General features: G+C 36.9%; 1 protein-coding gene across 4 annotated transcripts in view; it reads left to right on the forward strand.

Annotated features, from left to right (window-relative positions):
• The window catches only part of FOCAD (focadhesin), a 377,113-nt gene that overhangs the window by 54,572 nt on the left and 296,337 nt on the right, over nt 1-26,204 (forward strand). For all 4 annotated transcript variants that reach the window (XM_079112425.1, XM_079112424.1, XM_079112422.1 and 1 more), the window contains exon 6: nt 14,861-14,962. In XM_079112425.1, the coding sequence (XP_078968551.1) occupies nt 14,861-14,962 (102 nt within the window). The remainder of the gene's footprint in view (nt 1-14,860; nt 14,963-26,204) is intronic.

Here is a 26,204-nt window from a genome sequence, read left to right on the forward strand (position 1 = left end):
CTACAACATGTACAATCAGAAAAATGAGAAATTATACCTCATTTATGTAAGATACATCAGAGCGCATTCTACTGTCATGTATAAATAATTAGAACAAATTTTAAAAAAAGTAATGGGACACTATGGTTTGCAAATATTATTTACTGAGGCCAAGATGAGTAATTAGGAGCATTGATTTGCTTTTTCTTTGTCATCTAAAGAGTGTAATAAGGTAGATTTATCTTAAAAAAATAAAAAAGGGCAATGATATTTGTAAATTGCATTGGATTTTTTACAAGGGAGTTATGGACAAGGAAGGCATCATGCTCACCTTGAATGATGATTTTACCTATTTCCTGGAAGTATCCGAAAGCCATATCTTAAGGGAGGGGCTCTCAGTTTGCACAGGACTCAGAAGATGTGCATAACCAGTTTATGTGCTGTAGGAATTCTGTTCAGTGGTGTATCTAGAATGTGCCTGTAAAAGAATGAGAACATGGAACCATAAGCAACTTCTTCATAGGGTAGGGGGAGATGGCTCTCATCGACTCTGGTGATCCAACATGGACAATAAATCAGGTCCTTGTGAACCATCATTGATTTGATCTTACTGCACCTGTAGTTTTGAGAATTTACTACCACAGGTGTCGGAAGCTGAGTCTCCAGTATAGCATGGTGCATATTCCTTACCTGTATTTATAGTGCTTTTCTTTTGATAAGGAGAAGATAGGATCTTCTGTGTTACCATGCTCTTTCCTGTATTTTTAGTGCTGCTTATGATCTTTTTTATTTTTATAGGTACATTATCAAGAGTTTCTTAAGGCTTTTTAAAAATAAGGTCAGATTCACATTTTATATATTTTTATTAGCATATATTTTAGTATCTTCAAACATACAGAAAAGTTGGAAGAATAGGATGCACTGAATTCACTGATTTATTTGTAAATGGGGGAGCAAAAGAAAAATTACTTATTTGAAAGTACTGTAGAAATTTGTGATGCACAGGGTAAAGTTTTCCAAATTGATAAATATGCTTTTCTTCCCTTCCTCCTTCTTATTTCTCCTCCTCTTCCCTCCTCCTCCTCCCCTTCTTCCTCTTATTCCATAGTAATACTCTTTGTAATGCAAATTTTTGCTTTCAGTTTTCTTCTTCCCCTATTGCCTTGACTAGAATTGATCCTGAAGAGATGATAGATAATATTTCTGGAGAGACATCTGTGTTTCCCCCTTCTAAAGAAAGAAGTTCAGAGTCTTGGGCCAGAGTTCCAGGGTAGAAAATAATTCCATTTCATTGTTGTTCAGTGGGGGTTATTTATTTATTTTTAAAAAGACACGTTATTAAGGTTTTTAGTTTAATGTTGGTGTCTAACAGTTTCATTGAAATACAATTCACATACTTTACAACTGGTCCATTTAAAGTACGTAATCCAGTGGGTTTTTCTATAGTCACAGATTTATACAACCATCACCATAATCAATTTTAGAACATTTTAATCATCCCCCAAAGAAATTCCTCACCCATTAGCATTTACTCCATGCTCCTACTCAGTAGCGTATTTTATCCTTTGATTCTCCATAGTGGCTTTTCATTAGATACACTGGGGTGTGCTTAAAAACATGGGAGCAATCAAATGTCCCCTACCAACTGAACCAGAATCTTTGCTGGGAGACACAGTATTTTTTTAAAGGATCCCTGGTGACTGACTCATTCAGTGTAAGATGGCGGTCAGCTGTTTTTAATGTGGATACTTATCCATGGGGACCTTGCTGAACTGCAGATCCTCTTTCCGTAGGTGGAGGATGGGCTCACAGTGCCTGTCTAACAAGCTCCAGGTGATGCTGATGCTGCTGTTACGCCACCGTACAATAAGTAGCAGATTCGCAGAAGCAGCAACAGTTAGCTGGGAGCTTGTTAGGAAGGCATGGACTCCATCCATGTTGCCTGAGTCAACCTGTGTTTTAGAAAGATTTTCCAGGTAATTCTTAACGTTTAGGAAGCATTGGTTTAGATGATGGTAAAAGGAAACTTTTCTGTCATGCAGAAGAATCAAGGCTATTCCCATTTTTGGAGAAAAAAGAAAATCTACACCAAAACAGTCCTATAGTATTCAAACCTCCCAGTGTTCAGTAGCCTGATGTATGAGAGGTACCTGACAGTGAGCTTCCAGTCTCCAGCAGGAGTCTCAGGATGGGATTTGCCCCACCTAAAGATGGGAGCTACCACTTCCAGGATAATCCAAGATGGCTGCTCTGACTTCCAAATGTGGTGGCAAATGGGGAGCTGCAGCTCGGGGTGTGGGTGTGGTTGGTTGGAGGTCCTGGAGGCAGGGTGCAGTTGGTAGGGCAGGGGTCCTGGAGGTGGGGTGTTTTCAGTCTGGTTGTGGGATCCTGGAAGCGGGGTACAGTCAGTCTGTCTGGCGGTCCTGGTGGTAGGGCGCAGTAAGTCGGTCTGGGGTTCCTGGTGGTGAGGAGCAGTCAGTTGATGTGAGAGCCCTGGAGGCAGGGAGTGATCAGTCCACTGAGGGATCCTGGAGATGGGGCTCAGTCAGACGGGCCAGAGGTTCTACAGGGTCTGGCTGTTGTCTCAGAATGGCGGCAGCCACATGTAACCAAACCTGCAGGTGCTGTGACAGTGAACTTCCAGGCAACAGCAGGCAGCTGGCGCTCCACTGGCGGTCTGCGGTCAGTTTCTATTCCCGTTTTTGTACCGCTCACTGTGTGTGCTTGCTGGGCCTTCAGTCATCTGTAATATTTTCCTTCTTGTTTATAATTCATTTTCTTTCTTATTGGTTCTTCTAACTACCGTCTGATTGTTTTTGAACCATACTAGGGATTGAACCTAAGGGGTACTCTAACACTGAGCTACATCCCCAACCCTTTTTGAGACAGGGTCTTACTAAGTTGCTGAGACTGACCTCAGACTTGTAACCCTCCTGCCTTAGCCTTCTGAGGAACTGGGATCATAGGTGTGCACTACAACACCCAATGTGCATTCATATTTTTAAGAGACAGTAGGTACAAGGTGTGGATCAGGGAACCTAGTTTGAGAAGCTGAGGAGAATTGGATGCATGAAATTTGCCTTTAAACAGATGGCACATTGAAAAGTGCAGGGTCAGTCACCTGAGTTGACATAATCTGATAATGTTTATGAAGAGCCCTTATGTGAATGGCTCTTTGGCACTATCAATCAGTAGAGTGTAATCGAGTGTAGAAGAGCCTTAAGTTCCTCCAGGGGAGATGTGGATGGCAGAAACAGAGGAGAGGTGAGCCTGAAGAGCAGATTCCACTCAAGAGAGATGTGATTACCTGAGTTGAGCATGAAATTGTCATGCTGTTTTACAGCTGCCTTTGCCATGTGTTGGTTGGCAATATCATCCAACATTCGAGAGGCAACCGTGAGCTGTGTACGTAAGCATAGAGAGGATACAGGGGGCTTAGAATTCCACTAAGAGGTGTCCTCTGGTTAGGCTGTAGGATTAATTTATAAGAGAAGTATGACAAATAATTGTCAGCTTTCTGAATATGAAACTAATCTGTGTTTTTATGGTTTTAAGGACTTTGCTCATACATGGTGGGGTTTAAGTTTTTCTTTTTGTCATAATGAGCGATTAATTTGAATCATAGTAAAAACAGAATACTTAGTTCTTAAATGGGTGTGTACTGAATTGCTTAAGTTGTGCCACAGAGGGAATGGAGAGAGAATATATGAGGACCACAAAGATTAGCCAGTGGTTTCTCTTGGCTGCTGTGAATTTCCTGAAGGTGCCCTAGAGAGAGTGTTCTCTTTTTTTGTACTTAGAACTTAGTGGTTTTTAAAATTCTCGTGCATAAAAAATCACCTGGGGAACTTGTTAAAAGGATAGTTTCTTAGTGTGGCTTGCCAGAGTTTCTTTCGCTAGTTTTGTGTGAGACATGGGAATTGGTATGTTTATCCAGTTGCTCAGTGATATGCATACAGGTAACTTGTGTATCACACTTGAGAAATATTTCTTTAACCCCTGAGAACTTGGTGACACCACATGTGAGTTGCAGGGATCCTATGGGGTAGACTGAGTGACTTAGTCTTGTCTTCTCCTTCTATTCCCTATTTGAGAGGCAGGAGGTCTGTATGTTCCTTAAAAACCAAGGCACCAAGTTTGTTTTCCATGTCAGCCATGCACAATGGAGAATTCAGGAGTGGTACCAAAGGACAACTCTAAAAGAAAAAGATCCAAAGAGTGCAAACCAACTGTGGATACAAAAGAGAGAATGCAAGGAATTGCTGATAGGTTCAATGAAGAAATTCAATGGCCCCAACACATGTTAGTGTTCCTCATGGTCAGATAGATGGTGAGTGGGTGGTTGCAGGATCAAGAGGAGGAGAGTCCTGAACATCCTTTTAGAAGCTGCCATGGTGTTCAGTCAGTGTCTTATGTGCATAAAGAACTTGTCCTGAGTTTTGGATGTATGTCTGGACCATGGCCTGACATATACACTTTGACAGGGGATTTGGATGCCTATGATGTACTGATTGTGCTTTGAGAAACATTAGATTTGAGTGTGTGAACTAATGTAGTTCATATTGCTTAACCCTATTCTCCTTCTAGGCAGTCCTCCTTCAGATATATGACTTCAAAAAGATTAGGTGGAATATTTAAATGGGGCCACACATGTCAGTGCCTTTAAGGATGGGAGAGATTGAAAGAACAATGCAATAATCTGGTTACTATGATTAACTGAAGAACATTTACCAATTGTAGAAGTCTGAACTCAGTTTTATGTAACACACTTGTATTTAGTTAAACACTTTCCCAATAATTGATCATACAGGTAGTGGGCAGAGAGAATTTAAATTTGGCTAGTGTTTTGGTTACAAGGATGAATAGCTAAGTTTTTGTGATTTGTAGGTTATTGGAGGCTAATTTTCTCATTAGCTTTGTAATATGCCATTTTTCCCCTGAAATTTTATCTGTGCTTTTACTTTAATTTTCCTCTGCATTTTCATATTATGGCAATCTCTTTAAGATCTCTCTACTCTCAGCTAAAGTGAGGAAATAGCTGTGAATTCATGAGCAGTGACTGCTTGTTCCAGAATTTGTGCATCATTCTGATGTGCCAGACAGTGGCTGACATGCACGAATATCACATGTGAAGAATCTTATTTGTGGGAAGGTTTGGTCTGATCAGCATCAAGCTGTACTTTCTGAAATAAGGGAATATTAAACGGTTTGGCAGATGGCGTGCTCTTAAAGAGGGCGATTAGACTAATGTTAATGGATCATTGTACCCTGAGTAGATAAAGTTATGGGCACTGTATGTGTATTTGTTCATCTATTTGTGTAGTTTATTTGGACGGAGAGTTAATTTTAAGAATTTAAAGATGTGTGTCCCAAAGGTTGAGATACTTAGTAATTCATATTGATTCTTTGACTTGGCACTGAAGGGAAATTCATCCCTTAGGGTTTTCAAATAAAGAAAAATGAGAGAAAAGTCCCAGATAAATATTGATGTAAGTGCACAAAGGCCAGTTTGTGGTTGTGGGTAAAATATTCCCATTTTAAAATTTTCTAACTGGCTCTACACATTAAGACATTTTTGCATTTTTTCTTCTTATCTGTCTCGAAGGATGACATGGAGCCAGCCACATGAAGAGCACAGGAAGAGTGTTTTCTCTAGTGCCTGCACGTTGCAGTGAGAAGGAGCTTGGCACACTAGAGGAACTCACAGAAGGCAGAGTGGCTGGAGTGGAGTGCTCCAAGGAGGGGGAGGCTGGATAGAAGAAGCTCAGGAGGGGTGGCCTGAGCTATACTATGCAAGGCCTTGGTGAAGACTTAGTTTCATTTAAAGAGTAGTGGCAAGTCATTGGAGACTTTTCTTTTCCACTTAATGTTTGGAAATAATTTTAAAGTTGCAAAACAGTTTGAGGAATAGTACAAAAAAACTTCCACATACCGGTTACCCAGAATCATCAGTGTTTTCAAATCTTGTCCCATCTGTTTTATCATATTCTAGTTTTGTTAAATGTCTCAGTAAGTAATTTCCTTTTATGACATTTCATTTTCCCCCTTTTAATGAATAGGATCTAGCATGGTAGGTTAATTTTTTTTTTTTTTTTTTTTTTTTTTGTGGTGTGGGGGATTGAACACATAGGTAAATGTGGCTACAACTCTAGCCAAGGAGATATATATATATATATATATATATATATATATATATATAAATATATATATATATGATTTAGTTGTCATATCTTTTCAGTCATTTAAAATATGATGCTGTTTCTCATACTCTGTCTTTCATGGCATTGGCATTTTGAATACTGTCTAAATGATGCTGTGTCCTCTGAGGATGTCACATCTGGAGTCACCAATATCCATCTTGTCCCTCACTGTGATTTAAATTTTGATCACTGAGTCAATGTGTTTTCTGGTTTCTCCAATGTGTAGATTTCATTTTCATGTTGTAGCTAATAAGCAATCTGGGAAAGACACTTTGAGACCTTGCACACATCCTGCTTCTCATTAAGCTCACCACCCCTGAACCATTTTCATTGTGGTTTTACTCCAACATGGTGATGTCTCAACTCCATCATTTTCCTTACATTTAGTGGCAAAGGAGATAGATATGTTTTAGAGATGGAAATGACAATTAGGCTATCTATTAAGGACTATGAGAGGATAGATTCTGGTTTGAAATTATTTTCTTTCAAAGGGAAATCCCAAGTTTATACATTTATTATATAGCTAAGGTACTCATACTTCACATGATACATAACCTTTTTTCTAAAACTGAGAAAAGGTTAGCAATTTAAAATGTATGTAGTTTAGTTTAGTTTTTTTTTTTTTTTTTTTTTTTTTTGGCACTGAGGGTTGAACTCAGGGACACTCAACTACTAAGCCATATCCCCAGCCCTTTTCTGTATTTTATTTAAAGACAGGGTTTCACTGAGTTGCTTAGGGCTTTGCTAAGTTGCTGAGACTGGCTTTGAGCTTGCAATCCTCTTGCCTCAGCCTCCTGAGCCACTGGGATTACAGGTGTGCACCACTGTACCTGACTGAGTTTAGAATTTTTTAATGCCTTTTTTATTCAGGCATAATTTACATACCATCAAATTCATTCTTTTTAAGTATACAAGTGAGTGTATTACATTCACAGAGTTGTTTAACCTTCACCACTATCTAATTGCAGAACATTTTCATTATCCCTAAAAGGAGCCCCTTATCCATTATCATCATTCCCTAAAACCTCCAACCCCCAACTCCTAGTTTCTCTTGATTCGTGTATTCCGGACATTTCTTATAAATGGAATCATACAATATATAATTTCTTTATCTGGCTTCTTTCACTTAACATAGTTTTTTCAAGGTTTCATCCATGTTGTAGCGTGTACTAGTACTTCAGTTCCTTTTTATCTATTGCATGAATACACCACATTTTATTTGTCATGGAATTTTTGTTCTTTTAATGTTTACTAAGACAAGTGAATTTTTAGTGTTTTTGGCTTTGTTTTGGACTTTTACTCATATTCTGAAGGTAAATTCCTTTTTATAACTTTCTAAAAATAAACCTCAGTCTTTAATTAAAATAGTGGTTTTCATTTCTACATTGTCTGTTATATTGCATTTAATATTTATTAGGTTGCTTGGAATTTTCTAACATTAATAAATTGACCATTAGCTATTATCACATGATTTTGTTGTCAAAGTGAGCATTTTGCTTTTTTTGGGGGGGAGTTAGTTATTTCAATAATTGAATATATTATCTAAAAGGGCCACTTGAGATACAGTTGTTGGTTTTACTCAGCATAAAGTAAACCTGGCACCCTTGTTAAATCATCTGTACTACACTCTTGAGCTGCCATACAGAAACAAGTGGAATACATTACTATATTTCACTGAAGTTTAAAAAAACTTTATTAGACTGGGATTGTAGCTCAGTGGTGGAGCACTTGCCTTGCACATGTGAGGCACTGGGTTTGATCCTCAGCCCCACCTAAAAAAAATAAAGGAGTTGTGTACATCTACAAGTGAAAAAAAAAAAAAAAAAAAAAAAATACATGTGCAATCTTTTTTTTGGGGAAATGGTGTTCAGGTTTTTTTTTTTAAGTAGGAATTTAGCAAAGGCAAACTGTAGCACTTCCATTGGATGTACCTAGAAATAGTTTATTGGTACTTATCCCCCCCACCTTGGGTGGGTGGGAGTAGTAGGGACAATCTTTGAGATTCTCTTTAAAGTTTTAAACTTTCTCCTAGAAATCATACCTACATATATGTGTTCAAATTTTTGCATGACATTTCAGAGGGATTATATAAATATTTATATAAAAATAGGGAGAAGGAAGATGAGAAAGAATGGAGTATCAGTGTTAAATCTGCCCCTGAAAAGGCCCAGCAGAGCTAAGGATAGAAAGGAAGCTAGGGCAGTAATTAGGCAAGCAGTCAGTGATACTTTCCAAGACCATCTGGCTCTTTGCAGTCCGATTTTTTTTTCTATGTAGCTGCATGTTTTGCTTCTGTTTTCTTTTTGGTCTCCCCTCTCCCACCCAGAAAAATCTTCGTTCACAATTTATGGTTCTAATCACCTGGGGATTTGCACCTGGGATTTATAATTGTATCTGAAAAATAAGCTGCACATGTTATACAATCTTCCAGCTAGCATTAGCCACCAGCAAAGGTTTAATAAGTTCTTTTAAATATGGATCTTTAATTACAAAAATTGGTATGATAATCTGATGAATGTCTTTAAGACCACAAAAACATTATAATTGTAGCCTGCTTGTATCTAATTTCTTTTTCTTGTGATCATGGCACATATCTTAATGAAAGAGAGGTTTTGGATCCCTAAGTACTTCTGTTTCCCCAGTCATTACCTCGTTCCTAAAATAGTTCAGACTTCTAACATTGGCAGGCACCTTTGCATTAAAGTTCCAATCCTCAAAATAGGGGTCCTGGGAAAGGTTCAGTGTAAGGGTAGAAGCATTGTAATATGAGGTATATTTGTAAAGAAATCTTATATGCTCCCAGTCAGTCTTGTAGACCTAAAGAAAACGTAATCAGTCAAAAAAAGAGAAATTAAAATCACCTTTGTCTAAGTCTTTTTCTTATGAGCTTGGTAGAATGTATAAAAATTTCCTTTGCTTTAAAATTATGCCGCAAATGACAATTCATGATTATTTAATTTTTTTTGATCCATGTTTTCCTTTTTATGGTAATAGTCACAGGGGAATCTTCATAATAGCTGTTTTATTAATTTTTCAACTTATCTGCAGAGATTTTTTTTTCCCCTTTAAAAAAAATCAACTTTGAAGGCTAGGGATGTAGCTCAATGGTAGAGCATGTACCTATCATGTGTGAGGCCCTGGGTTCAATCCCCAGTACTGAAAAAAAAAAAAAAAAAAAAAAAAAATCAGCTTCTAACCAGTACTTTCAAATCAAAATTCAGAGCAGGTAGAGAGATGCTTTTAAAATGCATATTTGATGTAGTGAGTGCCATGCTATGCTTCTGAAAGCGCCAGGGTCACAGCTGCATACATGAAAATGCATGGTGACTGCAGGCATTGTTTCCTCACACAGAAAGGCAATCTGTGCCTGTCACTGAATTTATGATGTAAATCAAATCACAGCTTCCCTATATTCAGAAATGTAGCAAAAAGGTTGAGGTGACCTAAAGGTTACAAATAACTTTTGCTTTCTGATTTACCTACCACAGACTATTTTTTTAAATCCCCTCATTTCTATTAAGATTGATGTGTTTATTCTTGGAAAGGTGAATCCAGTTGCATACCTTATTTTATTATTGCCTCTATGCTAGTCTAGTGGAACCATGCATATAGTGTTTGTTCCTTCCTGCTCCATTCTATTAAGATGCCGGTACTGTATTGCTAGCAGCGTTAGTAAATAGTAGGAGTACTGAAGTGTTAGATACCAGCCCTGCGTGCTTCATCTCTTATCCCTCCACACCCATCACCTCAGATCAATGTCCACTTTGGACAGTGCTTTAGAGGTATTCTGATAAACTGGTTTTTATGATCCAGATTATTTTGCTATTTTTGCCATTTACAACTACATGAATGAATCAGTTTGAGTTTAAAAAGATGGTTTGGGGAATGTGTGTGGGGTGTGTGTGAGATAATTATATTAATTATAGATCTGCATTTGGCACCACAAGGGAAAGAAAAGATTAAGAAGACAGATCTGCCTTTCAAACTGCATGGGCTCTAGCTTAAGATACAAATCTACCCTCATGATATCATACTAGTATGTATTTATAGAGTGTCTCTATTTGCTAGGTATTATGTTGTAAGATGTATTTAAAGTGGCATTTAAAACATTTGCAGATAACAAAATGGGAAAGTGCCAAAGAATGTTCAACAAATTGGTTCACCTATGGCAGGAAAAAGGGAAAAAACACAGTAGATAATATAGACACCAGAGGCCAATGGAGAGTGACCTGTTGCCTGGTTTATATTGATTTAATTTTTAGAAACCATGTTACTGTCTTCTAAGGAGAAAGCAGGATCTATTGGCTATCTTAGAAGTTAGAAAATTGTGACTTAAAATTTCTGTGGGCTCCTTCTGAACACTGCACTTCTCTCTGAAATTAAAAAAAAAAAAAAAGCAGAATGATTTCTGTCTCTGAGATAAAAATAGGAGGCCTCTCTTTTGAGGCCTTAGATTTTAGTAGACATTGGTCTTAAAGCCACTTAGGCTTGGCATAGAATTATAAGTAGCCATTTTTATTGCTTTTTGATTTGGTGGGGTTTGGTTCCACCTCTGGTTTCAAGCATACTAAGGGTAGGGCTTTCGTGGTGGCTGGGGTCATATAACTTTAGCTCTAGATGCTTAGTCTGGTCTTCTGATTTTATAGATAAAGAAACTGGCAAAGAGAGGTTAATTCTCTTGCCTGAGATCTCATGATTTGTCGCAGTAACAGGATATAAATTTGGAACTCTTGCTGCTTAATTCTGTGCTGTCTCCCACTGTTCCATCCCACCTCTCCACTTTGTTTTACTTAGGATATGGAAACGATTGCATATCTGTAAATGATTCCCATGATGCTTTGTAGGCACTGCTTATATAAAAATGATGATAATGTGCCACATATGTGTGTTTGTTTTTCTTTTTACACTTGCATAGCTTAGTGGCTGCCACTGTTAGTGCTCAGGATGATTGTATGGTCATCACATAAAACATCATTTGAATAAAGGGTTGTGGCCAACTGACTATAACTTGAATCCCAGGTTTGGGGATAATTAAATTTTGAGGTGTAAGCCCAGTTTTGTTTTGATGTTAGTTTTTGGTATCATATTTTTTTCTTTTTCATCAATAGTGCTTCCAATTTAAAATTGTTGACTTGTTTACTTGTGGATCCTTTCATTTTACCTTGACCTTTTTCAGTTAACTGTACTTGAAAGAAGAGAAATGGGCAACAAGCTGTGAGTGAGAAGAAGAAAGAAAAGAAAAATCTTGAATAATCCATAAATTTAATAATCAGTCCTTGGTTACATCACGAGTGAACTATATTTAGCTGTATGACATTTTAAATGCACTAATTAAAACAGTTTAAATAGGAAAATAACTTTATTTTTCATACCAGATTTCATACCAAATTAGCATGTATATTATTTAATGTTGTTTATTTTAGAACAGAATCCTTTATTTTGCAAAGGAATAATTTTATATTTGTTTACCATTTTAAGTCTTCTAGTATCTAATGTATTGTGTTGCTCTTGTGTACCTAATGTTAATTTTTGGAAACTATATATCCACAAGAAACTTAAAAAATTGAGCACGACTGATTATTTTTGGTTCAGTAGAAGGCAGGATGAAGTTAGAATCAGTCTTTTTGAATAACTTGGGGATGGGACTGTGCTTTATTTGGTTTGGGGCCCCACCTTACTTGTCATTTACTTAGAGCAGTGGTTCTGCACCAGGGGATGTTGGCTAATGTCAGAAGACATTCTGATGGTCATGAGCAGGGGGAGCATGACCAGCACCTGGTGAGTGGGAATAGGCCAGAGATGCTGCTATAAACATCCTGTGGTAGATAGGACAACCCCACAATAAAGAATTATCTTCCCTAAAATGTCAGTAGTTCTAGTATTGAGAAACTCTCATGCATGGCAGTTCACTTTATTGACTTAAAATACATACCTATTCCACTACTTAAGCATGACACTTTATTATATATTCTGTATGTATTCACCTACCAATTCAATGATTCACAAGGGAGAATTTTGCTCTCTTGATTATGCTTAAAGTATTAATAAAATTTTATCATTTATAATTGATTTTAGGTTAATTGTGTTCAGTTGAAATAGTACAATATTTATAATCAAGTGCTAGTCAACAAGAAGAGTCTGTTTTCATTTTGTGCTTACCTTCTCTCAAGATTTTTTGCTTCCTGGAATCGATGTTGTATATTATTCCCTACAGCAGTGCCACTTATATTGGGCATAATCAATTATCTGGATAACTTAATTATCTAGACATCTTAGTGATTACTGGATAGTCTTTATCCTACATACTCTATTTGATCTCATTTTTAGAGTTTGAATCTGAGATACTAAGTAAAATCTGCTGAATCCAATAGCTGGCAAAATAGGCCTTCAGTTTTATGTAACAGATCTAAAGTGGCTCCCTTGATCTGAGTGGAGTAGAAACTACATCATATTAGAATAGATTGCCACAGATGCATTATTTCTAATCCTACTTTAAAACTAGTCTTTGACTTCTGTTGACCTGATTTAATTTGGAGAAAGCAGAGTATTTTAAGATCCTTAGGGTTGTGTGTGTGTGTGTGTGTGTGTCGGCAAGGGATAGGCAAGGGAATGGAATGACTTAGAAGGAAAGAATATTGAAAAATACTTTAGTGCTTTTAGGATCATGTAAAAATTTTGTGGTGATTTGGATTCTCTTCTTCAATAGTCCTAAAGGCCATCATTAGCTGTAGGATTAATGAATGGTCTTATCTGATTCTCTTTTTATCATTACATTGCTTATCAGAACTCACAGCAAAAACCCTTGCACTTGCTATTGTTTTTATTTGGTTGGACGTTTTAACTGAACATGACCCAGTGAACTTTCAATCTCAGGAGTTTATCTGATTTGATATATCTGAGTGGCTTTTAGGATTATAATATTTGTTAATAAATCTGCAGCAACTAGGATGGGAGCCATTTCTAGATAGGTTTAGTCCCCAAAGGGTTTGGAATTTGGAAATATGATTTTGATATGATTTCTGAGTTTGGGTGTAAAAAGTTGCTTGGAGTCATCCCTTAGCTTTGATGCTAAGCTGGCAGTTAGAAATAGCCTGCCTGTTAGCCAGCAGGAGGCTGCCAGCCCGTGAAGTGAGTATGTGAAAAAGGAGGTGAGCTTGAGAAGAAAATAAAGAGATGGTACTATAATATCTAGAAATTGTGTACTAGTGTCAGAGACATGTTTAACATGAGTGTTTTGATGTGATTGAGGTACTTCTATTTTGATTTTGATTCTCTTAAAAAAATTTTTTTTCTTCTACCTTTAACCTTGCTCTTTAGTGGTTTTTACTAGCAGTGATTCCTAACCTCAGCTGCGCATTAAAATTATCTGTAGAGTTTTTAACAATTGCTGATGCATGAACTCTATTCTAGCAACTTTAAGATAACCGAGACCTGAGCACTCCACAGCTAATCTAACTGCTTTATAGGAGTACATCAGAATTTCTTGGAGGACTGCTTATTGTGTCTGGGCTGATTCCTGAGAATTTGCATTTCTAAATTCCCAGGTGATGCTGATGTTGCTGGTAAAGCCCAAACACTCAGAGAACTACCAAGAAGGTAGTTCTAAAAAATCATCTGAGTGCTGGAGGTATAACTCAGTGGTAGTTTTTCCAGTATGGGCAAGACCTTGAGTTCAATTCCCAGCATGGCAAATAAACAAATAAATAAAGCAATTTGAGTGTAACTGATGGTCTAATATTTTTTTATAATTGCTGAGGATTCATTTCTGGCTTAAAAATTAATTAATTTTAAAGAATAGCATTATATATATGGTTCCTTCTGTGTTTAAAACATCCATATTTCTGTATTGTTTGAATTTTTTCTGCAATGAACATTTTGGGTTTACTAAAATCATTGGAGAAAGAAATAAACAATAATTAAAGCTTTATATAATATTTCATAGCTTATAAAACTGATAAATTCCTAATTACTTTTAGGGCTTTTTGAACTCTTTAAAATAATTTGTGGTTGGGCTTTTTTCCTTTTTAGTTTCATTTTTTGAGTGTCAAATTTCAGATCTTATGTTTAATGTAGGCTTTTTGATATCTAAATGGAAATAGCTCAAGTAAAAGGATTTATCCCCATTCAGCAGCAATTGTGTCCATTTTCAACTTGGATAGATTGTTGTTTGAGATAGGAGGAATATTTTCTTTTATCTTAAATACACTAGGGGATACTGAAGCATGCACCAAGACCGAAGTGAGAAGAAGAGGTAGTGTTTACAAAGAGGGCTAATGTTAGAGGAAATGGAACCTTCCAGGCTTGAAAAGAAAGCAGCAGGAGGATGAGGGTAGCCTGTGACCTCCAAGAGTGAAGGAATCAAGGGACAAATTTGAGAGAACCACTGGATTCAGCAGCTTGGCCAAAGTCAGAGCTATTAAATTGCAGTCTAGTCTCAAATGTGGGTTTCTGAGTCTCCAGGTCCATTTCATTTTCTTTTCTGCAAAACGAATAAAAGGGGGGAAAAGTTACTTCTAATGAATCAAGTTTGCAATTAATGTGGCATTTGATAGTTTTGTGACAGTTATGAATTCTGGAAAAAGTCTCTAGATGGTGTTGGCTTTTCTTGCTGCTATATTTGGATACTGCGACTATGTAGTGCTGAAATGACAGCTTCCAGTGTGACTTTCTTTGTTTTTCAGAACTCGTCCTCAGCCTTTGATCACTGTGCTTGAACACAGACCTGATTGCTGGCCAGTGCTTTTGCAGCAGTTGACAGCTTTTTTCCAGCAATGCCGTGAAAGGTAAGGTAAAACAGAATAAATGAGGAAGAGATGGTATATGCTAATTATTAGAGCTGGAGATTTTTTTTTTTTTTTTAAGCTGAATGACTATAATGTTTTCTGTCAAACAAAAGAAATGTCCTAGAACTGGTTGTACTTTCCTTTTCTTTTTATGAGGGGAAAAACGTCTGTCAGATTTATTGGTTGTTGAAATATTTAATGTAAGAAAAACTTATTGAAGTAGGTAAATGTTGGTTAGTGGTTAGGAAAACTGACTAGAAATATTCAGTCAACTGCTACACAGTACTGTAGGAGATGTGTTCTTCCCCTGGAATTAGGTTAGTGAGTTAGTCTATTAGAAACCTGCCCATTGGGATCTAGTAATTCTGCCAAGTGGGATCAGTGGCCACCTGATATGCAAGTTAGTTTAGCATCCCTAGGCTTCCTGCTGGTCCCCAGGGATACTCCACTCTCTTCTCAACACATGACCCTGATTCAATTCCTTACCACCTCTTGCTCTAGTTGTTGCCACTTGTCCCTAACTGTTGTCTCTGCCTTCAATCCTGTCTTCCTCACATCCATATTTGAACATCTATCACAATGTTTTATTGAGACAGCAAATCTTAACTGTATCACTTCTTAGCTGTGTTTTTCAAACCCAGTGTATGGGCTAAGTATGGGGGGTGCCCTTGTCCCTTTCATTCTGTATTTACAGAATTTACTTCTTGATTGATGTCTTAGGAAGCTCTTTACTAATTTTTTTTTTCTTTCTTTCTTTTTTTTTTGGTTTCTACAAGTTTGAAACTCCCTGAACTACAGGATAAAATCAAATATGTCATACTAGGCTCTGTTTATTACGTGTTCTCCTCAATTTTATCTTCTTTTATGTTCATCTCAGATTTAGGCTTTAGCAGAGCCCTGACTTGCTTTTGGTTCCACACTGGAAGCTGTGCTTTTGCTTGTCACCCACCTTACTCTCTTGACTCTTACCCCATTCCTTTCTGACTGTCTTCTTTATTTAAAGTCTCTGTTTCTACATTCTCTGTCTAGTATGACTTTGATTATTGCAAGCCAGATTGGGTGTCTCTTGTGTGCTCTTGTGAACTGATTTCCAAGGTCATCACATTTGCCACATTATCCTTGTTACTTTCCTCTGTTAATGGTGAAACCTTCTTGAGGGCAGGAACTGTGTTTCATTATTCTTTGTATTAGCAATGCCTGGTACAGTTATAACTGAATTATAAATATTGAATTTCTGAAAATGAGGCCCATGAATTTCAGGGGTTGGGGTAGTGGGTTGTAGTGTGTCTGATAATAAATATTGCTGCACACTTAGTACTTCATACAAGGTTTGATAAGACATTATTTTCCTGGGTAATGCCCAAGTTACATTCACCACACCAGCTACCTTCTTATTTTCTTGCTCTTAAAGGTTTTATAGTATCCTATAAATACAGTTTCTTAGAACATTGTTTCTGAGTTCATAACTTCAATTTCAGGTGAGATTTTTCTAGGAAGGATACACTGCTGCAGGAAGTTTTAAAGAAATACAGGCAATCTTGTATTTTATTCATTTTGGACTGTTATAACAAAATGCCATAGACTTGGTGGCTTATAAACAACAAACACTTATTTCTCACAATTCTGGAGGCTGGGAAATTAAAGCACTAGGATTGCAGGCATGTGCCACTGAGCCTGGCTTCATGTTGGATTTTGGGGGCATTATTTCATAATTAATTTTTTTCATTCATTTATGGAGGGCCTGTGTTGTGAAGATCTTACTTTCACCTTTAAGGAACTCAGAATTATGTAAGTCAACAAAGACATCATGAAATTTGGACTTGGGTACTTAGGTTATTTAGTCCAACACACAATTTTTTGGATGAGGTAAGTTGGGAGAGCAACATCAGATGACTTGCTCAGGTTGGGAGATGAGTCGGTAGAGCAGGGCCGAACGCTTCAGTATTTTTTTGTACTCTTATTCTAGGTCTCTTCTACTACAGCTCCCTTCAGTTGTGAACAGAAAGAGAAGATTTATGCAAATATGAGATGCACAATGGTTTGCATTTTAAACATTCTTAATCACTTTGGGGCTTCAGGGTGTCTTTTTAAAAATTATTCTTCCTTTTCTCTTTAAGTCCTGGCAATTTCATATCTCACTGAAGGGATAGTTAATCATCAGATACCACACAGGAAATGCAGAATACAAAATCAGGACAGATTAAGCCAAGGAAATTTTAAACAGTGTATTTCCTTTAGGAAGAGCAACATCATGGTTCCAATGATGTCAAATCACAATAACATCTTGGCATTATATTTTTTAATATGAACATTGCATTTTACCCGTGGCATTTCAAACTAGAAGAAAGACATTAAGCCATTCACACCTGGAGAGTATTCACTCTTTGGGAAATATTCTATTAGAGATGGAATATTTAATATTTAAGAGGGAAGCAACATTTCTCAAATCTTTTTTTAAAACCGTGCTTCATATTCCAGTCCATGTGTGCTCATATGCTTATCATCTGATTCCTTCACTTATGGAGTTTATTTTTTTAATTTTGTAAAGTGAATGGTGTGATCAAAGTTTTTGTAATAATTATGAACTTAAGTCTTTTCCTTTTATAGGTTAAGTATTCATGAAATAATAATAAAAATTCTCCAGACTGTGAGGTCCATGAGAGTAGGGAATTCATCTAATTTTGTTTTTTGCTCTTTTTTTAGCACATAGAAGAGTGAAGTATACTGTAGGTGGTTCGTACATTTTGCCAAGTGAACAAATTAATGAATAAAAATTATTGATTTGGTAAATTTAAAATTTCTATTAATGTTAATGGTGTTTTAAAATCACATTGCTGTGAAATGTATAGTATTATATAATTATGTTGTCAAGAATAATTCAAATGCCATTTCTTCCCTGAAGTAATTGCACTCTTTTGTCAGTTTTCTCTTATTGTCCTATAGTTCAAGAACATAACTGATTGTCCCTACTAGACCATATGCTTCTTAGGAATAGATAATAACTGGTTTAACTTTGTATCTCGACCTAATAATTTATTATGCATAATAAATACAGAAAACATTAAAATTATATTTAATCAAAGCATGCTAATTGGAAAACTACTCTATAACTTAGTGTAATTGAATTAACTATTTGCATATCACTTTGAAGACCTCATGTATGTAGTTCTTGGTGATACAACAGAAATCCATGGTCCTTACCCTTATTTGGCTAACAGTTTGTTATGGGATGTAGATATTAAATGCCTAATGACAATAAAGTCTTTGTGCAATGGAAGTACATAATGGGGACCTGACAAAGACCTCCTGTCAGAAAAGGGCCTTGGCAAGTCACTATGAATCAGAACTGAAGGATGATAGGAATTAGCCAGGTATGTGTTGGGGGAGGAATAGGAGGAAAGTGAGAATATTATAGGGAGAGGGAAGAACAAGTCAGAAAAGCCCAAACTGCTTGATTGAAGATCTGAAAGAAGTATAATGAGTTCAGTGGGGAGCAAGAAATGAAGGTGGAAAGACAAGCAGAGGTCAGATTATATAGGGATTGTGAATTGAGCTAAATATTGGGCAAACTATTTTAAATTAATGGCATGATTAGATTTTTATTTTTGAAGGACATTCTGACATATGGATTACTGAAAAAAATATACACATTATATTTTCCCCTTTTAATAGGTATTCATTTTGCATTACTATACCAAAATACCCAATGCTGGATAACTATAAAGAAAAGGGCTTTATTAACTAATAGTTCTGAATGTTTCTGAAGGCTAGGCTCTGTGAAAGGCCTCATGATTCATGGTGTCATGATGGTAGGAGCTGGTAAGAGAAAAAGCACATTTTTACACAGGAAGTCAGAAAGGGATTCAGGCGACAGGCTCATGCTTTTATAATAACTTGCTCTTGAGATAACTAACTCTGGGGTCCCATAAGAACTACCTTAATCTCTTCTGCAGACAACAGCGCTAGTGGCCTAAAGACCTTCCATTAGGTTCCACCTCTTAAAGGTCCCACTGTCTCCATACCACTTAACTGAGGACCCAGCCTCCAACACACAAATCCTTGGAGGACAAACCACACTCAAACCATAGCAACATACATACATATGCTAAAATTTAATGTATAAATTAGGTGTACAATAGGTTTTAACAACATAGCTGGAGAGGGTGGTATGTTCCTGTAGCCCCTGCTACTCAGTAGGCTGAGGCAGGAGGATTGCTTGAGCTTAGGAGTTCAAGGTCACCTGGGAAACACAACAAAAACCCCTTTGGTTAAAGAAAAATAAAGATTAAAAGATTGGCAACATTAAATTTACTGTGGCTCTTAGCAACTGCAGCATATGATCTTTTCCCCATTATTAAGTTATTAAGTGTTCAGTTAAAGGAAGCACTTTATGAAAAAAGAAGAATCCAAGATGGCAGATCAGAGGGAGGCTGCATTCCTTGTTGCTCCATAATTCGGGTTTCAAGCAGAGGATATCTGTTTCTTGGTGAGGCAGTTTTTGCATCTTATCAATCCCCTGCTGTTTACTCCATTTGTCTACTGCGATCACCTGCAGTTTACCAGCATATTGACTACTATTTGAGTGCAGATTGCTCACTGACGCTTACCATCCACCATTTGCCTGCTTTTTGCCTGTCCATCGCCGTCTTTCACCTACCCATCACCCACTGCCTGAGGTTCACCTCCCGATTATCTGACAGCAGTCAGCAGACTGACCACATACCCTCAGTGGAGCACCAGCTGCCTGCTATTGCCTGGAAGTTCACTGTCAACAGTACTGCAGGTTTGGTTACACGTGGCTGTCGCCATTTTGAGACAACAGTCAGGACTTGTAGGACCCCGGCCTGTCTGGCTGAGTCCCATCTCCAGGATCCCTCAGCCTGACCGATCACTCCCTGCCTCTGGGGCCCTCACATCGACTGACTGCTCCCTGCCACCACGACCCCCAGATAGACTGCACCCTGCCTCCAGGATCCCACAAATAGACTGACAACACCCTACCTCCAGAACCCCTGCCCCACCAACCACACCCTGCCTCCAGGACTTCCAGCTGATCACACCCATACCCCAAGCTGCTGCTCCCCATTTGCCAAAATATTTGGAAACCAGAGTGGCCATCTTGGATAATCCTAGAAGTCGTATCTCCTGTCTTTAGGTGGGGCAAATCTCATCCTGAGAGGCCTGCTGGAGATTTGAAACTCATTGTCAGGCACTCATACATCAGGCTACTGAAGACTGGGAGGTTTGAATACTATATGACTGTTATAGTGTAGATTTTCTTTTTCTCCTTATTGAAAAATTTTAAGTTTTTATTTCTTTACTTTTCTCGCTCTCTATTCCATTTGTTTACCTGTTCCCTCAGAGTCTCTTTCTCCCTTTTCCCATACTAACAACCAACTTTTTTTGATTACACTCTCACTCTTTCTATGATCTAGAACTTCTATATATTCTTTTCTTATTCCATTAACACCTACATCCTACATTCTTCCACATCCTCTTTGTCCTCCATTAGAAACTGCAGACCTTATTGCAAATCTACTTGTTATACTGAAGATAATAATTGAACTCATTCTGTTTATTATGACAATATTGTTAACGTCCTCATAGGGGCTATTTGGTTTTGGGTTGCATACTGTCTGAACTGGCTGCTAATATAGATCTACCCCTTAAAGAAAAGGTTTTTGAAACCTATAGGGCCACTATAAGCCTGTAGGGGGGAAACTGCAATACCCCAGATCTGCACTGCTAGAGGGAAAGATGCATGAAAAACATGAAAAAACAAGGGAAGAAAATGATCCAAACAAATCTAGATTCTATATTAAAAGAATCCAGTGATAGTTTGTTAGAAGAAATGTCAGAAAAGGACTTCAGATTATACATCATTAAGATGATTTGTGAAGCAAAGGAGATAAGAGAGTAAATGCAGGCAATGAATGATCATACCAATAAGCAGTTGAAAGAGCAACTGCAGGAAGCAAAAGATCATTTCAACAAAGAGAAAGAGATAAAAAAAAACAAAAACAAAAACAAATGGAAGTCCTTGAAATGAAGGAAACAATAAACCAAATAAAAAACTCAATGGAAAGCATCACCAAAAGACTAGACCACTTGGAAGACAGAACCTCAGCCAATGAAGACAAAATATTTAATCTTGAAAATAAAGTTGCCCAAACAGAGAAGATGGTAAGAAATCATGAACAGAATCTCCAAGAATTATGGGACATCATGAAAAGACCAAATTTAAGAATTATTGGAATTGAGGAATGCACAGAGATATAAACCAAAGGAATGAACAACCTATTTAATGAAATAATACCAGAAAATTTCTCAAGTCTGATGAATGAAATGGAAAATCAAACACAAGAGGCTTACAGAACACCAAATGCACAAAATCACAAGAGATCCACACCAAGGCACATTATAATGAAAATGCCTAACACACAAAGTAAAGATAGGATTTTAAAGACTGTGAGAGAAAAGCATCAGATTACATACAGGGGGAAACCAATATGGATATCAGCAGATTTCTCAGCCCAGACTCTAAAAGCTAGAAGGGCCTGGAACAACATATTTCAAGTTCTGAAAGAACATGGTTTCCAACCAAGAATTCTATACCCAGGAAAACTAACCTTCAGATTTGAAGATAAAATAAAATCCTTCCATGTTGAAGAAAAGTTAAACTAATTTACATATAGAAAGCCTGAGCTACAGAATATTCTCAACAAAATATTCCATGAGGAGGAAATGAAAAACAACAATGTAGGTCAGCGAAGGAAGGACCTACCTTAAAGGAAAAACCATTCAAAGGAGAAACCAAGTCAAGTTAAAAAGCAAAAATAAGCCCAAATGACTGGGAATACAAATCATATCTCAATAATAACCCAGAATGTTAATGGCCTAAACTCATGAATCAAAAGACATAGACTGGCAGAATGGATTAAAAAGAAAGACCCAACAATATGCTGCCTGCAAGAGACTCATCTCATAGAAAAAGACATCCACAGACTAAAGGTGAAAGGATGGAACAAAACCTACCATGCACATGGACTCAGTAAAAAAGCAGGGGTTTCCATCCTTATATCAGATACAGTGGACTTCAAGCCAAAGTTTGTCAGAAGGGATAAGAAGGACATTTCATACTGCTTAAGGGAACCATAAATCAGGAAGACATAATGATCGTAAATATATATGTCCCAAACAACAGTGCATCCATGTACATCAGATAAATCCTTCTCAATTCCAGGAATCAAATAGACCACAACACAATAATTCTGGGCGACTTTAACACACCACTGTAACCACTAGATAGATCTTCCAAACAAAAACTAAACCATAGAACTCAATAACACAATCAATAACTTACACTTAACAGACTTTTATAGAATATTCCATCCATCAACAAGCAAATTCACTTTCTTCTCAGCAGCACATGGAACCTTCTCAGAAATAGACCATATGTTATGCCACAAAGCAGCCCGTAGTAAATGCAAAAAAATAGAGAATACTACCTTGTATTCTATCAGATCATAATGGAATGAAATTAGAAATCAATGAAAAAATAAAAAACAAATTACTCTAACACCTGGAGACTAAATAATATGCTATTGAATGAAACATGGATAACAGAAAACATCAGGGGGGAAATAAAAAAATTCTTAGAGGTAAATGAGAACGATGATAGAGCATATCAAAATCTCTGGGACACTATGAAAGCAGTACTAAGAGGAAAATTTATTGCATGGAGTGCATTCAAGAAAAGAATAAAAAGTCAATAACTAAATGACCTAACATTACAACTCAAAGCCCTAGTGAAAGAACAGAACAACACCAAAAGTAGTAGAAGACAGGAAATAATTAAAATCCAGCTGAAATCAATGAATTTGAAACAAAAGAAACAATTTTAAAAATCGACAAAATGAAAAGTCGGTTCTTTGAGAAAGTAAACAAAATAGACAACCCCCTAGCCACACCAACGAAGAGGAGAAAGAAAACTCAAATTACTAAAATTCGTGATGAAAAAGGAAATATCACAACAGATACCACTGAAATACATAGTATAATAAGAAGCTACTTTGAAAATTTATATTCCAACAAAATAGAAAATACCGAAGACATCGACAAATTTCTAGAGACATGATCCTCCCAAACTGACCAGGAGGACGTACACAATTTAAACAGATTCAATATAAAGCAATGAAATAGAAGAAGCCATCAAAAGCCTACCAACCAAGAAAAGCCCAGGATAGACATATTCTCAGCCGAGTTGTACAAGACCTTCAATGAAGAACTCATTCCAATACTTCTCAAAGTATTCCAGGAAATAGAAAAGGAGGGAACCGTACCCAACTCATTCTATGAAGCTAATATCACCCTCATACCCAAACCAGGCAAAGACACATCAAGGAAAGAAAATTTTAGACTAATATCCTTGATGAATATAGATGCAAAAATCCTTAATAAAATACTGGCAAACCCTATCCAAACATATTAAGAAGATAGTGCATCAAGATCAAGTGGAGTTCACCTGGGAATGCAAGGTTGGTACAACATCCGTAAATCGATAAGTGTAATCCATCATGTCAATAGACTTAAGGATAAGAATCATATGGTTATTTCAATAGATGTAGAAAAAGCATTTGAAAAAATACAACACCCCTTCATGATCAAAGCACTAGGAAAAAAATAGGGATAGTAGGAACATGCCTGAACATTGTAAAGGCTATTTATGCTAAGCCCATGGCCAACATCATTCTTAATGGAGAAAAACTGAAAGCATTCCCTTTAAAAACGGGAACAAGACAGGGATGCCGTCTTTCACCATTTCTGTTCAACATTGTCCTTGAAACTCTAGCCAGAGCAATTAGACAGTCTAAAGAAATTAAAGGGATATGAATAGGAAAAAAGGAACTTAAGCTATCACTATTTGCTGATGACATGATTCTATATTTAGAGGATCCAAAAAACTCCTCCAGAAAACTTCTAGACTGCGTAAATGAATTCAGCAAAATAGCAAGATGTAAAATCAACACATAAATCTAAAGTCTTTTTATACATAAGCAATAAAATATGTGAAAGGGAAACGAGGAAAACAACTCCATTCACAATAGCCTCAAAAAAAAAAAACAAAAACAAAAAACTTGGGAATCAATCTAACTAAGGAGGTGAAAGATCTCTATAGTGAAAACTACAAACCATTGAAGAAAGAAATTGAAGAAGACCTTAGAAGATGGAAAGATCTCCCAAGTTCTTGGATAGGCAGAATTAATATTATCAAAATGGCCATACTACCAAGAGTGCTATACAAACTTAACACAATTCCAGTTAAAATCCCTATGACATTTCTCATAGAAACAGAAAAAGCAATCATGAAATTCATCTGGGAGAATAAAAGACCTAGAATAGCCAAAGGAATTCTGTGCAGGAAGAGTGATGCAGGAGGTATCACAATAACAGACCTTAAACTCTACTATAGAGCAATAGTAACAAAAACAGCAAGGTACTGGCACCAAAATAGACAGGTAGATCAATGGTACAGGATAGAAGACACGGAGACATACCCACATAAGTACAGTAATCTCATACTAGACAAAGGTGCCAAAAACTTACAATGGAGAAAAGATAGCCTCTTCAACAAATGGTGTTGGGAAAACTGAAAATCCATATGCAGTAAAATGAAATTAAACCCCTATTTCTCACCCTGTACAAAACACAACTGAAAATGGATCAAGGCTCTAGGAATTAGACCTAAGACCCTTCACCAAATAGAAGAAAAAGTAGACCAAATCTCCATCATGTTGGCTTAGGATCAGACTTTCTTAACAAGATCCCCATAGTGCAAGAAATAAAAGCAAGAATCAATAAATGGGATAGATTCAAACTAGAAAGTTTTTTTTTTCTCAGCAAAGGCAACAATCAACAATGTGAAAAGAGAGCCTACAGAGTGGGAGAAAATCTTTTCCATACACACTTCAGACAGAGCACTCATCTCCAAAGTTTATAAGGAACTTAAAAAACTTGCACCCAAAATACAAAGAACCCAATCAATAAATGGGCTAAGAAAATGGGCAGACACTTCACAGAAGAAGATATACAGGTGTTCAACAAATATATGAAAAAGTGCTCATCATCCCAGGTAGAGAAATGCAAATTAAAACCATCCTAAGATTTCATCTAACTCCAATTAGAATGGCTATTATCAAGAACTCAAGTAATAATAAGTGTTGGCTTGTAGTGGGGAAAAAGGTACACTCATACTTTGCTGGTGGAGTTGCAAATTGGTACAACCACTTTGGAAAGCAGTATGAAGATTCCTCAGAAAGTTTGGAATGGACCCACCATTTGATCCAGCTATCCCACTCCTCAGTTTATACCCAAAGGACTTAAAATCAGCATACTATAGTGATGCAGCCACATCAATGTTCATAGCAGCTCAATTCACAATAGCTTGATTGTAGAACCAATCTAGATGCCCTACAATTGACAAATGGATAAAGAAACTGTGGTGTATATACACAATAGAATATTAGTCCCAAAGAAGAATAAATTTATGGCATTTGCTGGTAAATGAAGGTGAAAAATATCATGCTAAGTGAAACAGGCCAAGCCCCAAAAACCAAAGGTCGAATGTTTTCTCTGATAAGTGCATGACAATATATAATGATGGGGGGTAATGGGAGGAATAGAAGAATGAAGGAACTTTGGATGGTGTAGAGGAAAAAAGGATAGGAGGGGGTGGGGATGAAAAAATAGTAGAATGAATCAGACCATATTACCCTATATATGTATGATTACATGAATGGTATGAATCTACACTGTGTACAGCCATTAAAATGAAAAGTTGTAATTCATTTGTTTACAATGAATCAAAATGTGTCTGTAAAAATAAAAAATATTTTAATTAAAAAAATAAAAAAAGAAAAGGAAGCACTTTATGACTTCTTGGCATATCTAAATTGCCAGCATCACTCCTCTTGTGTTTTGTTACCATTATTAAGTAAAGGTAATTGGAACACAAGCATTGTGATACCCTGGCAGTTTATCTGATAGCTGAGATAGCTGTTGAATGACCAATGGGTGCATCTCATATGCAGCATGTACATGCTGAACAAAGGATGATTCATGTCTTGGGAGGAATAGAGTGGGATAGTATGAAATATTGCCATGCTGCTCAGCCGTGTGCAGTTTCACATGAGTCGTTTCTGGAATCAGACTGGTTGAGGGTATCTGAAGCTACATAAAGCAA

Source organism: Sciurus vulgaris, assembly GCF_902686455.1.
Source record: "Sciurus vulgaris genome assembly, chromosome: 15".
In the NCBI taxonomy this organism is placed as follows: domain Eukaryota; kingdom Metazoa; phylum Chordata; class Mammalia; order Rodentia; family Sciuridae; genus Sciurus; species Sciurus vulgaris.